Source organism: Rhinolophus sinicus, linkage group LG01, assembly GCF_036562045.2.
Source record: "Rhinolophus sinicus isolate RSC01 linkage group LG01, ASM3656204v1, whole genome shotgun sequence".
NCBI lineage: Eukaryota > Metazoa > Chordata > Mammalia > Chiroptera > Rhinolophidae > Rhinolophus > Rhinolophus sinicus.
In genome coordinates this window covers 138,556,174-138,570,092 of record NC_133751.1, presented here as the reverse complement: position 1 = coordinate 138,570,092, position 13,919 = coordinate 138,556,174, and the positions used below count along the sequence as shown (strand labels likewise).

The window sequence follows — 13,919 nt, the reverse complement described above, 5'->3', positions numbered from 1 at the left end:
TACCTACCATATCAATGGTTGTACAGAGTTTCAATCAAAAGTATTTTGTGCTGAAATAAAACTTTCTTTTCCAGAGTTAAAATATATATATATATATATATATATATATATATATATATATATATATATATACACACACACACACATACATATATATATATGTAAATTCATGAACATATATTTATTTGCAGGTTTATTTATATTCTTGCTAGTCAATGTATATCTTTGAGTTAAGGCAAATAATTATTTGAATTATTTTCTTTTCTGGTACAAACTCCTACTCTGGTCCTTCAGAGGATTATATTTTCAGGTGTTTAGAAGAGTTGATTAAACATTTTTATTAGAAAAAATAAGAGACTATAAAAAGCATTTTAAAGTGAAAAAGTTATATTTAATGATTTTATCATACTGGAGGAAGGTAAGGTTCAGTTAAAGTTAGTTAGCAGAGTAGTCTAAATCTTTTTATTTATTTGAAAACTGTAAAAAACCATAAGGCCATGGAAAGGATGGGTTGTCATGTGGATACTCACAGTGCTAGGTATTTTGCAGAGGCCCAGGGTACTGGACACTGACAGAGCTAGGTCCTGTGCAGAGGACCAGGGTACTGGACACTGACAGAGCTAGGTCCTGTGCAGAGCCCAAGGGGACTGGACACTGACAGAGCTAGTTCCTGTGCAGAGGACCAGGGTACTGGACACTGACAGAGCTAGGTCCTGTGCAGAGCCCAAGGGGACTGGACACTGACAGAGCTAGGTCTTGTGCAGAGGCCCAGGGTACTGGACACTGACACAGCTAAGTCCTGTGCAGAGGACCAGGTTACTGGCATGTGTGTTTTTTGTTCTATGGTCAGCAGGTGGGTAGCAGTCAGAGGCCTGAGGAGGCATGTGCCAGTCAATGGCACTTGATTTTGGATTCCTCTCTAAACCAAAACACCACAGGACACGTGCTGAAATTACTGCAATGCTGAAACTTGTCTCTCATCATAAACTGAAAGTTGGTTTCACAGTGCACTACCTATGGATTTCAGAACGTACCTGTACTCAGCAGTTTGAGTGTTTGCACTGAGATCAGGAACTGCGGGGTTGGATACCAGTTCTACCAGAGCTATGTTTTACAACTGGAGGAATGTCACCAAGTGTCCTACTGGTTAGTTTCTAAACGAGTTATATAGAAATATTAAACCTTACTTGTAATTTGATATCCAATAAGCTAATAGAAACCTGTAAACTTTACAATTAAAGTGTTTAGAGAGCTTTAGTGGAAAGGCAGTTTCAATACTCCACATAGAATTAATAAAGCCTCAATAGTCTTAAGTGTTAGAAATGTTTCCTATGCATTTCATATCTTTTACCTGATTTTGTTATACTATCTTTGCCTCCAATACCCATACTTGAGTTTGTCCCACAAAATTCATTTATAGGCTTAAAAAGTTTTTGAAAAAAAAATTACCAATCGAATGAAGAGTTTTCAGAGCAAGTGATTTCTCGTCTTAACTGATGTCTTAATATAACATTTTGAGCTGCTGCTTCAGAGAGTGGAAAAAAGGCACTGGGCTGAGCGGGAGGTCACTTGAGTTCTGCCTAGGCTTCGTTACCACAGAGCAGAGTTGGCCTGTGTTTACTGAGAGTCTCTCTCACCTTCACTGTGCTATCATGCTCAGAGAACCAAGGCTAGCTTCTGCCTGCCAGTCGCCCTCAAACGTCTACTGATTAGTTTGTTCATTTATTCTATTCTTTAGATTCCACATGTAAGTGAGATCATATGGTATTTGTCTTTCTCCATCTGACTTATTTGGGGATTAGAAAGCACAAATTGGTAACCACAAGATTGCCACGGGGATATGAAAGATAGTTTGGCGAACATAATCAATAATGTTATAAATATTTTGTAGGGTATCCGATGGGCACTTGTCTTCTTAGGGAGACCACTTTATGGACGGTGAGATGCCTGACCACTGCGGTGTACACCTGAAGCTGAAGCTGAATAATAATGGTCAACTACAATTTAATATACATATACATTCACAGGACATGGAGTGCAGCATAAGGAACAGTCAGTGGAATTGTAACAGCTATATAACGATGTCAGAGGGGTAGTAGATTGGGGGAGGGGGTTTAACACTTTGTGAGGGGTATAAATGTCTAACTATTACATCGTTTGGTACACCTGAAACGAATAATAATAAAAACAAGTCTACTGACATGCCACCCACTGGGAAACCCATTCTCATCTGAGGGAGGTGATACCAATTCATTAACATACAGGTCACCAAATGTGATTCACAAATGAGGGGCTGTTCTCTCGACAATTCATCTGCATTGACACAAACATTCTAATAATTGTACACTACGGTATCAGAATCCAAAGAGACAGCAAATATAACTGACTTTTGTCTAAAAGTGCATCAAAAGTTTACAGACGTGGCTTCTAACAGCATTCATGTGCTTCCATTCATTATCTGTTGGATATTTTTAAAGATGCTGAAAGAGAAAAGAGTATTTTTGACCATTAAATGCTTCAGAGGAAGAACTCATGCAGCTGGGAAGAAAATGGATTTTAGAATCAGATGAACGTGAGTTCAAATCCTGATTCAGTTATGTATGATCTTGGACAGTTATTTTACTTCTCTGAGGCTCAGTTTACTCATCCTGAAAATGGGGACAATAATAACTTAGACTTTGGAAAACTGCATAAATTAGAAATAATATAGGTACATAATAGGTACTCAATAAGAGCTATAAGTAACATTTGAGGAATAAAATGTGTTTTTCTTCTAATTTGTTACTGGTACACTAGGAATACCTAGCAAAACTTACAGAGATAGCTGTGACCATCATCTGCTATCTGACTCTGAACGCCTAGCTTTGGTGCTTATTTGATGGAGGAATAAATGGCAGTGTAAATAAATATTTAGGCTTAGCAATTACAATGACAGAAGATTCAGTGACACAGTTCACTACATATTAAAAAGAAAAATGGCATTAGAGACCTCTTCAAGATTCAGGTCATCAAAAGAGTGATATTAATTAGTAAATCTACCCATTTTCATAACCAGCAGCACATCTATGTACATGAATTAGCATTTACTTTTATTAAGTTTAGTATTTTAAAAATTCTTACTGACCTCGGTTTTTATCAAGCATATGCTTTCTGCTAGCTTACATGTGATTGGTCACATCCATATCATTACTAGACATTTATTCTTGTCCTTTTTAGCTATTTATATGCTAACACTATTCTTGCGTTAATACATTTTCACCCTGCGCGTTTTGACACTCCCAGCACTGGCAATCCGGATCCAATGTTTTACAGAGATGCATGGAACAAGAAAATACATGTTCAAGATTATATAAAGTAAGTCTAAACTTGACAATAAACAAGAATATAAATAAATGTTGGTGTTTTCCATTATAGATAAATTTAAATACATTGTTAATAAAATATATACACTTTGCAATATGAACTGAGACCTGAAACAAAGTAAGTTGAGGTAAAGGGTATCAAAATTTAAAGATATAACACAATGAGACTAACAATGTCTCATGTAAATGGTTAAAGGTATACTTAATAAATATGGTGAATTTTTAAATAATAACTAATTTTATGTAACTTTAATCTGCTCAATGCATAAGATTAAATTTTCATTGGTGGGGTATTCTCTAAAAAGGAGTAGGAGTCATTGAAAAGCTGGAAGCCTGTTTGGAATAAGTATCCTGTTAGACACAGAAAATATTTTCGTGAGATTCCTTAGACTAAAAATATCAAGAAGGCACTAATGATTTCAATTATCTTCTCCACCTTATATTCTTTTTAACACAAGAGGTCAATGAATAGTTCTTCATTAAATACTAACATCAAAACATGACACACAACACAAGTTGTGGAGGATGTAAGCAGTGACACCAGGAAGACACTTGACTTTACTATCAGCAACAAAAACATGTATATAATGCTGTTCCAGCGTGGTGGTATAGAATACATACAGTCTATACATAGCCACACAATAGCTTCTTACTGAAAGCCTCAGCAGTTTTCTCATTTCCAGCAGCAATCTGGATTTTAACGCCCACGGTTTTCATATTTAAATAACACTGTCTCTACACTCATCCATTATTTCCTCCCTGTCATTTCCCACTAATCTCCCAAATCATTACTGTTGGGGTTTGAGTATTCTTTTTAATGTTTTCATGGTCAAATTTTCTGATGTCTCACTGAATTTACCTCTTTAGTGCTTCTTTACAGTTTTTTTTAATAACAATTTCTGAGGACTCTCTATTGCACAAAATACAGTTTCTAATGTGTCTACTTTAAAATAAAATCATCTCTTTCATTAATAGTGGATGAAGAGATACAATAAATTTGGGTTCAAAACCTTAATGTCCATGCTAAAAATAATGGTTTAGTTCTACGAGAAAATTGTAAAACAATGTCAAGATCAAAAATTCTGGAAATCAGGTTTTCAAGCCTTTTTTTTTATTAGAAAACTTAAATTATTACCCTTTAAAAAAAGGTAGTAGCCAATGTCCATTTTTGAATTTTCTCAAACAAATTAATAATAATTAATTATAATAAAGGATAGCAAACTAGGATAAGAAAACACATTAGAAGACAGCTTTCTATTTCATACACCTTCTAGTTACCTTTTCCTATTCATTTACCTAATTTCTGGTCAGCAGCAAGAACAGAAAATCCATTTATTTTTGCCGTTTTGGGTTTTTCAATGAGCTTCATTTACCTGAATACAAACAAAAGCTAGGGGGGAACGGCCTTTTACTGGCATAGACCAGTACACGCCTCACGAACCAGAACACCTGGCCTGCTACGGCTTCTTTTGTAGTTTACAGTCCAATGGTTATACGACCAGCTGAAAGTGAAGCATTATTCAAAATGACACAGATTGACAAGTAACGGAAACACATGGAATCCCCTCCGCTATTTTTTCCCCTAATAGACAAATCCCTAGCATTCTGTAAATAAAATTATAAATACTAAAGAAATGATGAGAATTTCACAATGGGGAAAGGATCATTTCTTATCATAATAAATATTTTGGTACAAATGTTTAAAAAACGTAGAAAAGTTTAGTACCTTTGGGTACTTTTTTCTAATAAAACCATACCTGCTTCAGAACTTGTTTGATTATAGCTGCTAACAATGCTGTTTGGTATCACTGGAGTGGAGGACGTTGAAATTCTTGACTGAGGTGGATTGGGATGTAATGAATTTCCTAAAGCCATGCCCGACTGACTGAGCATCCCACAGTTCCCGCTAGCCTGAATCTGATTTATTAAACCTGCAAGGTGGTGGTTTGGGACTGGGCTGTGACTGTGGACAAAGTTAGTGTTTGCATTGTGGCAATGCACGGCTTCCCCTCGTAAAGGTATGTTCTGTGTCAGTGAATTCTGAAGAACACTGGAGTTCATACTGGGATCTGTAAAATGCAGCTGGTTAGCAGAGCAAGGCAAAGCAGTATTTGAGCCCCCACAACCCGGGGTACTATTGCTACTCAAGTGAGAGCTTTGACAACTCATAGACTGTAGTAACTGAGACATGGAACTGATGGGAAACGAACCCTGACCTTGCTTCCGTAGCAAGTCGGGTCCAGGTTTAGGAACTGCAGAACTATCCATTTGAGACTGTCTGAGCAAACTCAACACTGTGGTAGGTGGCTGTTTTCTTTTCCGCAACGAGTCTTTTTGCTGAGACATCAGCTTGTCTCTTAGTGCTGCTCGGCCACTTTGCCCTTCACCTGTGGGGAGAAGCATGTTGGCAGTCGGAGGGAACATGGTATTTAAAGTGCTATGTCCTTCAGTATTGCCACTGCCAGCAACAGCTCCAGAACTGCTACTGCTGCTACTGTTGTGACTAGCAAGTTTGTTTTGATTTGCTAGCTGTGCTTTGGCTGCTGCTGAGAGTAAACTACTTGCTGGAAAGGAGGCAGCATTGTGCTGGTTCAAGATCTGATTTAAAGGCATTCCCAGCAAACCAGGCTGACTCTTTACAGAACCACTTCCGGCAGATGCAGCAGGAAAGGCTGCACTGCTTGGGGTATTTAGTACATTACTCATTCCAGCAATTAATGGGTTAGGGATATCCTTGTACTGATGATGTCCATCGGACTTGGTAGAAGGGCTTGATGGCATTGATGGCCTCGGGGACCCTATTGTTGACCTTGGTGACCTGGGTGGAACCTTAATACCACTACAAGTGGCCTGAGGTCCTAGAGGTGGCATCATGAAATTTCCGTGATCTGATGATGTGGAAGATGAGCGTGATCTTTGGGGCGATGCCTCAATCCTTCCAATTCCAGCCCCCATCATGTGCACTGGGGATGTCACTGGAGAAGGGGACAGGGAGGTTGAAGCTGAATGCTGAACTCTTTGTACATGACTCCCATGATTCATGTGACCAGGTTTTACAGTTGGCAAAGGGAGATTACTTGGCAAAGGAACGACAGCAGGAGGCATGCTTACATTCATCACAGGTACCTGAGAGTGGACATTTGAATGGAAACTGGTTGGATTAATGATAACGGGGTTCTGATTCACCGGTTTACTAGGAATAGGGTCAAGAATGCCAAGTGGATCTTTCTCAGATGTTAATGGCTTTTTCTGAAGAGCACAAGAAGGTGGAGGAGGGGGAGGTGGGCCCTGGGGCGGTTTGTGGTGGAACATTGCTCGTGGTATTTCCATAGTAGTTGAAAAATTACACATGGGTTTTTTCATTACTGGACTCTTTGTAGTCAAGGTTGGGGAAAGAGGTATATTAGTCCTTCCAGCCATTGCACAGGATGACTGTACAGGAGAACCATGTAGCATTACTGAAGATGGAGAAAGAGGAGTCCTATTCAGGTGAATGGGACTAGAATTGGGAGCTCCATGAAAACCAGGATTATTTCTTGGGAAAACATCAGGGCTTCCAAGTGGGTCAGTCCTCGGAGAGATTGAACCATCTCCATAGATCTGGGAACCTGACGACGCCGGGCTGGGCAGGCCTCCATGGCTGCCACGGAATGGAGATTTCTGTCCGTGTTCACTGCTGCCCAGTCTCTGCCGGGGATACACAGGGTGGAGTTCTTGTTGCTGGTTTCCAGGCAGTTCTTGTACATACAGCCTGCCCATGGCATTGGATGATCCGATCATTAACTTGAAGGGATTCTTACATTCAGGCATTACAGAATTTGTAATTCCTTCATGAGACTTATTTCTTATAGATCTTGGAGTTGGTGCCCGTGAAGGTACTACTGGAGTTGCATCTGAGGGGAAAGAGGAAAGAAGTTCTGTTAGTACTCTCAGTTCTTTTGTCACTGGGGTGGGTGAGGGCAGGGGTCGGGGAGGGAAGGAGGGGTGGAGAAAGAGAGGGCATCTGGAAATAGAAATTTGCAAACAGAAGCTGTACCTCTCTGCAACTAGGAGTTCTGCACTCTACATTAAACTTTGATTTAAATAAGGCACCTTATTCTCCCTTCACTAAGGTTCTCAATAACTGCTCATCATGCTTGTTGGCCTCTTATCTGTGGAGAAAGGATGACGAGCTGAAGCCGTCCACACTGACATTAGCCATTCTAATCACACTTAGAATATGCAAAATCAAGATTGACAGCCCAGATGGAAACGGCGATATTACTCTCTTGTTGGATTTGAAGTTTTTAGGAACACGGTACAAGAGAAAATTAGCATCTGTGCGGCATACGATTTTCTTGGGTGTTTTAAATGAATTGCCATTTTCACCAGGAAATCTGTTATCCTATAAATGTTTCTGTTACCTACTGAAACCTCCTCAGGACACCTACAGAAACCCTTCCTTATCCCAACATTTTCAAAGTGAGAGTAAAAGAGTCTTACTTTTTGTGAATTAAGTGAATGGGATTTGGAACCTTTTATAATGGGAGTGGTAATAACAGTAAATGCAGTAATACTGCAGTCATGCCTAGTTTTTACCAGTATCAAGCCTGTATCACTGTAGTTTCTTTGCCGTTAACCAGTCATTGCTGTAAAAACAGTTTTAGTCAGCCAACTTAGGTAAAAGACTGCACTTCTTTTATTAGGATAGAATTCCAATGCAAAATTTAGTCCGATTGCTAAATCTTTAGTGCTGGGTTCCAACCGAGTGTTCTCCTTTCAGAGTGCACTGCTCCCTCACTGGCTGTTTAGAATCCTTTTAGTTCCTCTGGAGATCAGACAGAATACAGGCAACAAAAGCAAGCTGGCTCGTTAGACAGAATTTTCACTCTAACTTGTCAGAATTTTAGGTTGAAGTTTTTTAGCCCCTAAGGATGTTTAACTATTTTATAAAGTTGTACCTTTTAAAACAGGGATAGCACATAAAATTCATTTCATAGGCCAATTGCTATCAACTGGGTGGTGGCTGCTGAGAGAGCTATGTTGAAAAGGAGACTGAGCTTTAGCTGGGCTCCATGAGTCTATTATAGGAAAAGAGATGAGAGTGGTACCATTCATACTATATAATGGCCACCCCTATCCTATTACAACATATTGGCAAGTGTGCTCAGATTCATTTGCAATCAGAGGTATATGTGTGTATATGTATGTATGTGTATATATATATGTATATATATGTATATGTGTGTGTGTGTGTGTTATCTATCTATCTATCTATCTATCTATCTATCTATCTATCTATCTATCTATATAATTGCACATTTAAGATAAATACACTTCTCCTACCAATAGTATACCAAGGTCAAATCACATCATAATAATTTCTAACACAGTGGTTCGCCACCTTGGATACACAGAAGTCTAGGTAGGGTGCGTTCAAGAAGTAAGAGAACATATATTTTTCTTGGGAAATGTGGGTTTTTGGTCTCTGGCATGGTGGAGATGCTTGATAGAGTGATTTCTGGATATAATGTATGAAACATTGAGAACCAGTGATATCAGAGACTTGCAGCATATAAATGCAAGTGAACTTATTTTCTTGTTAAAAAAAGATTTTTAAAGTTTGTAATAAAAGAATATATGAAAACAGTTGGGTACTGTGCCTTGACATATAGTGAGAACACAGTTCTTTGTATTAGTATTATTACAAGATTGACAGTGTCCTCTTCAAAAACAAAACTACGGATGTGTGTCTTTTCTTGGGTATTTATATAATTATCTACAGTTCAGTGGTTAAAAACATAGACATTTGCATTTTTTATATTCCACAGAATTTAGAAAATGGCTGTGGCTTAGAAAGGATTTCTTACATACCTGAGGAATAATAGTCACCACATTTAAAATAACAGGAGCACTAAACAAATAAAAGTCACGTTGCTGTTATGTTACAGTGAGGAACGAAAATATTACAGGAGTTGGCAAATGTAAATGCTAGGCACCTACCAAGGGCTTTCAATGTATACTCAAGGAGACATTTCAAAAGAATAAGCAGAAAGTAAATATATATGTTTCTGTATGTAAAATAGAGGTGAAAACCATGTGAGTCTGAACTTTTAATTGTTTAAAGCTCAACCTTATATATAACATAGTTTAAAATTAGGAAATTGAAATACATGCTGCCATGTTTCCCCGAAAATAAGACCGGGTCTTATATTAATTTTTGCTCCAAAAGATGCATTAGGGCATATGTTCAGGGGATGTCTTATTTTTTCATGTATAACAATCTACATTTATTCAAATACAGTCATGTCATCTTCTGGAACATCGTCATAACGTATTAAATGTGTCCGTCTGGCTGACGATCTTAGTTGGGTCTTATTTTCGGGGAAACACGGTATGTCTGAAGCTAGTAAACGAGGAGCATTTAATCCAAGAAAGTATACCACTTTAAAAGGGGGTAGAGATAGACCTCTTATACCTGTACTAATTAAATATTCACCTTTATTTTCAATACTGAAATTTGTACGTATAGGGTATGACAAAGGACCTAGATCAAGATTCTGTTAAGGTCATGAAAAAGGCAACAGGGCAGACTCTGTAGAAAGAGGTAAACCTGTGATATAATGGCACATGAGAAGAGCAGCAGACATGAGTGTGTGCAAACGCATGTGCAAGGTAATAAGCAAAAATGAAAACAGTTACATCAAGGGGGCAGGGTAATGGTAAATTTTAAATAATTTATTACTATTAAATCTCTTTAGATTGTTGCAATATGTTTTAATTAAAAAATGTAGCTCATTAAAAGAAAAAGAAAAATCCCTTAAAAGATCTTTTTTCTTACATACCTTAGTGGAGCAATTGTTTTCCTGATTAATCCTGTTCCAGTTTAAAGGTTAGAGGGTTATTGGAAAGGTTATTGGGAAGCTGCCAGCAGCTGCCATATTTCTCTCCCACCCTCGTCACAGGAGTTCTAAATGTAAATCTTTACCTGTATAATATCACAATCACTCCTCTTTGCATCTGAAGCTGCCGATGATTTGGCTTACTCTTCTCAAGTCAGACTAGTTTCCACATCATCACTTCTACTCATTCTGGACAAAAATTGTCTTATTTTCCTCATATGTCTAAATCCTACCATTTTCTAGGGTTGGTCCAAATCTGAGTTCTGCAATAAAACCTTCTCTGATGACTACAGGTTACACTCATCAACCCTGTTTTTCAGAAATCTGCAGAATAGTATCACTTACCCTTCATAAACAAATGCTTTGGCACTTGGACATATTTTATCCTGAATTTACTATTCAAGTGTTAAGTTGATTGTAATATTTTGGAGGGAGTTAACATTCTTGCCCTTAGAAAAAGAAGCTCTTTCTCAAAGTATAATTCCACAGATTACATATTAATCGTAAAGGGAAGGAGTACCTTAACAATGGAGAAATCAGATGGACATAACTATAACCAAGCAATCAAACTAAATGTCATCAATATGGGATAAATGGACAGTATGTGCCTTTTAATGAGGACATAACATCACCCATGTAGTATTCCTAGGAAAATGTGTTTAACCTGAGTATAAATATGAGGAAACAATCAGGCAAATCCAAATTGAAGAACATCCTATAAAACTGACCTAGATTCTTCAAAAATGTCAATGCCATGAAAGAATTAAAAAGTCTAGGAAATTGATGTAGATTAAAAAAACGTAACAACTAATTATAGTGCACAATCTTTAATTGCATCCTGGATTAAAAAGAAAAACTATAAGAAATTATTAGGACAACTGGAAAAATTTGAATGTAGACTGCATATTAAATAATATTATATAAATGTTAAATTTCCTGAATGTGAGAATTCTATTTTGGTTTGTCAGGAGAGTGTCCTTGTGTGTCGAACTATTTAGGGGTCAATTGTCATAATATCGGCAACTTCTGCAACAAAATCTTCATTGGTGAATCCAGGTGACGGGGTACAGGGGTTCCCAATGAGCTGTTCATACACTTTTTCTGCAGCTTTGAAATTTTTAAAATTTTTAAAAAATGAAAGCATGCATGAGGAAGGCAATAAAAAGTCCCTGGCAAGGTAATATGTTAGTAGGTGCTCAATAAATAGCTATTAAATGATGGAAAGAGCAACACTGCTAGTTGCATTTAAGGACTTGATAACCACACATTCCAATACAGCCCCAGGAAAAAGGCTACATTTGTTTCCTAAAGATCTGTGTCACTTTCTCTCTTGTTAGCTCAGCTCTACATACTTGCATAGCACTTGTATGTGCTAATCGGTGTTTACTCTAATTGTTTAACTAGATGATTTGGATAGGAAATTATGGGACACAACTTCCTAGAAATTTTTCAGAACAAATTTGCTATTTGTGATAAAATGATAAAACATTCACAACGTTAAAAGGCTTGTGCATGTTTGAAGAGTGAACTTGGAAAATGCTTGGCAAAGTGATTTCTCATGACTCCTTCCCTAGGAGAGGATTGAGGGAGGAGAATTCCTAAACCCTTCCCCATATTACATACTTGTTCCTCCTCCGGGACTGGTGAGCACCAGAGAAGGATGTGGGGCTTCCATGCTTTTATGAAGTGTGGCCACCGCAATGATTTTTCTTTTGTGTATGCATAGCTTTGTGACATCTTCATCTGCTTTCACATCTTCTGCAGTCCTCTGTTTCACAGCAGCTCCCGGATCAAAATTAAACACCTGGAAAAACGACACCCTTTGTTTAGAATATGTCTGTGAAAGCACTAAATTAAAAGATGCTTTGTTAAAAAAAACATTTTGTGCATAGATTAAGCCATAAATTGAAATAAAACTTTCTCACGTTTTTAAATTTAAGAAAAGCGACTTTATATTAAACTTAATAAATCTGCTGAACCCATCGTTTTTAGTGGCAAAGCAAATAATGAAAATTATCCTAACCCTAAAATAGCCAAGATAAATCTATGGAAAGGTATATTATCTGATAATGTTCCCAATTCTAGATGCTTCCTGATGTTTTAACAATATAAAAATAGATGAAATATAGTTTCAAAATGCTAAAAGCTGACATTTCTACATTCCAAGTTTTTCTTTGGCTTTATTTTACTTCTATATTACCTTTTCATCTACTGAAAATAATCTATTTCTCTAATTTAAAAAAAGTCTTATTTATTGTATATATATATGTGAGCTGTTTCAAATGCCTCCCCCCTTTTTTTGTGGGATGAGGTGACACACAAATAAAAAGGAAAAAGATGTTTATTAATCCTAGTTCTAAAATTAGCACTATAATAGATATTCAGAGAACAATGACCTGTTTCTATATAGCAAGTAATATTTTATCATTTAAAACGATTTTACCTTCTATATTGCAAAGGAGCAAAACAGTTTCATGTTTTGGCTAGGAGGGTTCAGCTTTGTGATTTTAGAAACATTTGTGGCAGATTTATTACACCAATGCTAAAAATAACATTGCAGATTGAGCAGTTAAAGTACGGAAAAAATATTGCACTATCAAATGCAATATTAAATGGTGAGCATAGGTATAGCTGTAATATAAAGGTGCAAAAGAGGTTATAATGAAACATTTAATATGAATATAGGTTTGTCACCTTTGAAAATGACTGGGATTTGAACTATTTTCCATAATTATTAAGCATTTCAAAATGCATGCAAAAAGATATCTAATGAGATAAAGACTTTAAAATGCATATGTGATTGAAGAAGTAACATAAAAATGAAATGCCAAATGAGAAAAGCAAATATATGAAACACCTAAAAAAAAAAAACACAGAAAAAACTACTGGTAGATCTGTTGTGAAATGGTTACCTTGGGAAGAATAAGAGGACATTCCAAGCCACACTTGCATGTTCCGTCAGTAAGCAGGTATGTTTTAACCTGCTCCAAGCAAGATAACAAAGACCCACTGGGACTGTAAAAATAGTTTAACAAAACATCAGGAAATAATTCTGACTGTATATAGTATATAAAAAAAGGCATAATTTATAGTCTTACTGTCTTTCACAGGATAATATTTTCCTACTAAGGAAAAGCATTTTCTTTGTCAATATTATGTTAGCTACTAAATTATAGCCTTTAGCATTATTGCTCTTTCTTTTGAACCAAAATATTTCTCAGAAAAATACAGATCTTCATAGAAAACTAAATAAAAGTATTTTGAAAACCGAGGGTAGACTAGGATGGGGAAAATGCTATTCTTAAGAAAGGACAGAAGCAGGCCAAAAAGGAATAAGAAATCTACCTGAAAGTAAATCGTTACCATTTTAAACCAGAAAATCTATTCTTAAAATTGTTTGAGGAAAAACTGAAACTTAGGAACACATTGGAGTTCAAACCAGAAAGTTGGTAAGTGTACAACAGGTGGAGCTAGCAAGTTCTTTCCTTTAATCTTGAAGTCTAGAACCAAATTATCCCTATGTAAAAATAGATTTCTCTTTTTTCTCCCTCATCAGGGTGTTCCTTTGAAGATAGATCAGTGTGGCCCAACTCAGGTTACACTGAAGAGCCAAACCTTACTGACAAAAAGAGAGGAGACAAGCAGAGATGACAAAGGACGGGGAACTCTCGTGGAA

General features: G+C 36.9%; 1 protein-coding gene across 15 annotated transcripts in view; it reads right to left on the bottom strand.

The window, feature by feature from the left end:
- The window catches only part of MBD5 (methyl-CpG binding domain protein 5), a 372,589-nt gene that overhangs the window by 41,699 nt on the left and 316,971 nt on the right, over positions 1–13,919 (bottom strand). For 14 of the 15 annotated variants that reach the window (XM_074335952.1, XM_074335923.1, XM_074335956.1 and 11 more), the window contains 3 exons: positions 13,156–13,258; positions 11,867–12,047; positions 5,120–7,255 (listed from right to left, as the gene is read on the bottom strand). In XM_074335952.1, the coding sequence (XP_074192053.1) occupies positions 5,120–7,255; positions 11,867–12,047; positions 13,156–13,258 (2,420 nt within the window). The remainder of the gene's footprint in view (positions 1–5,119; positions 7,256–11,866; positions 12,048–13,155; positions 13,259–13,919) is intronic. The other variant, XM_074335976.1, reaches the window with a different exon arrangement.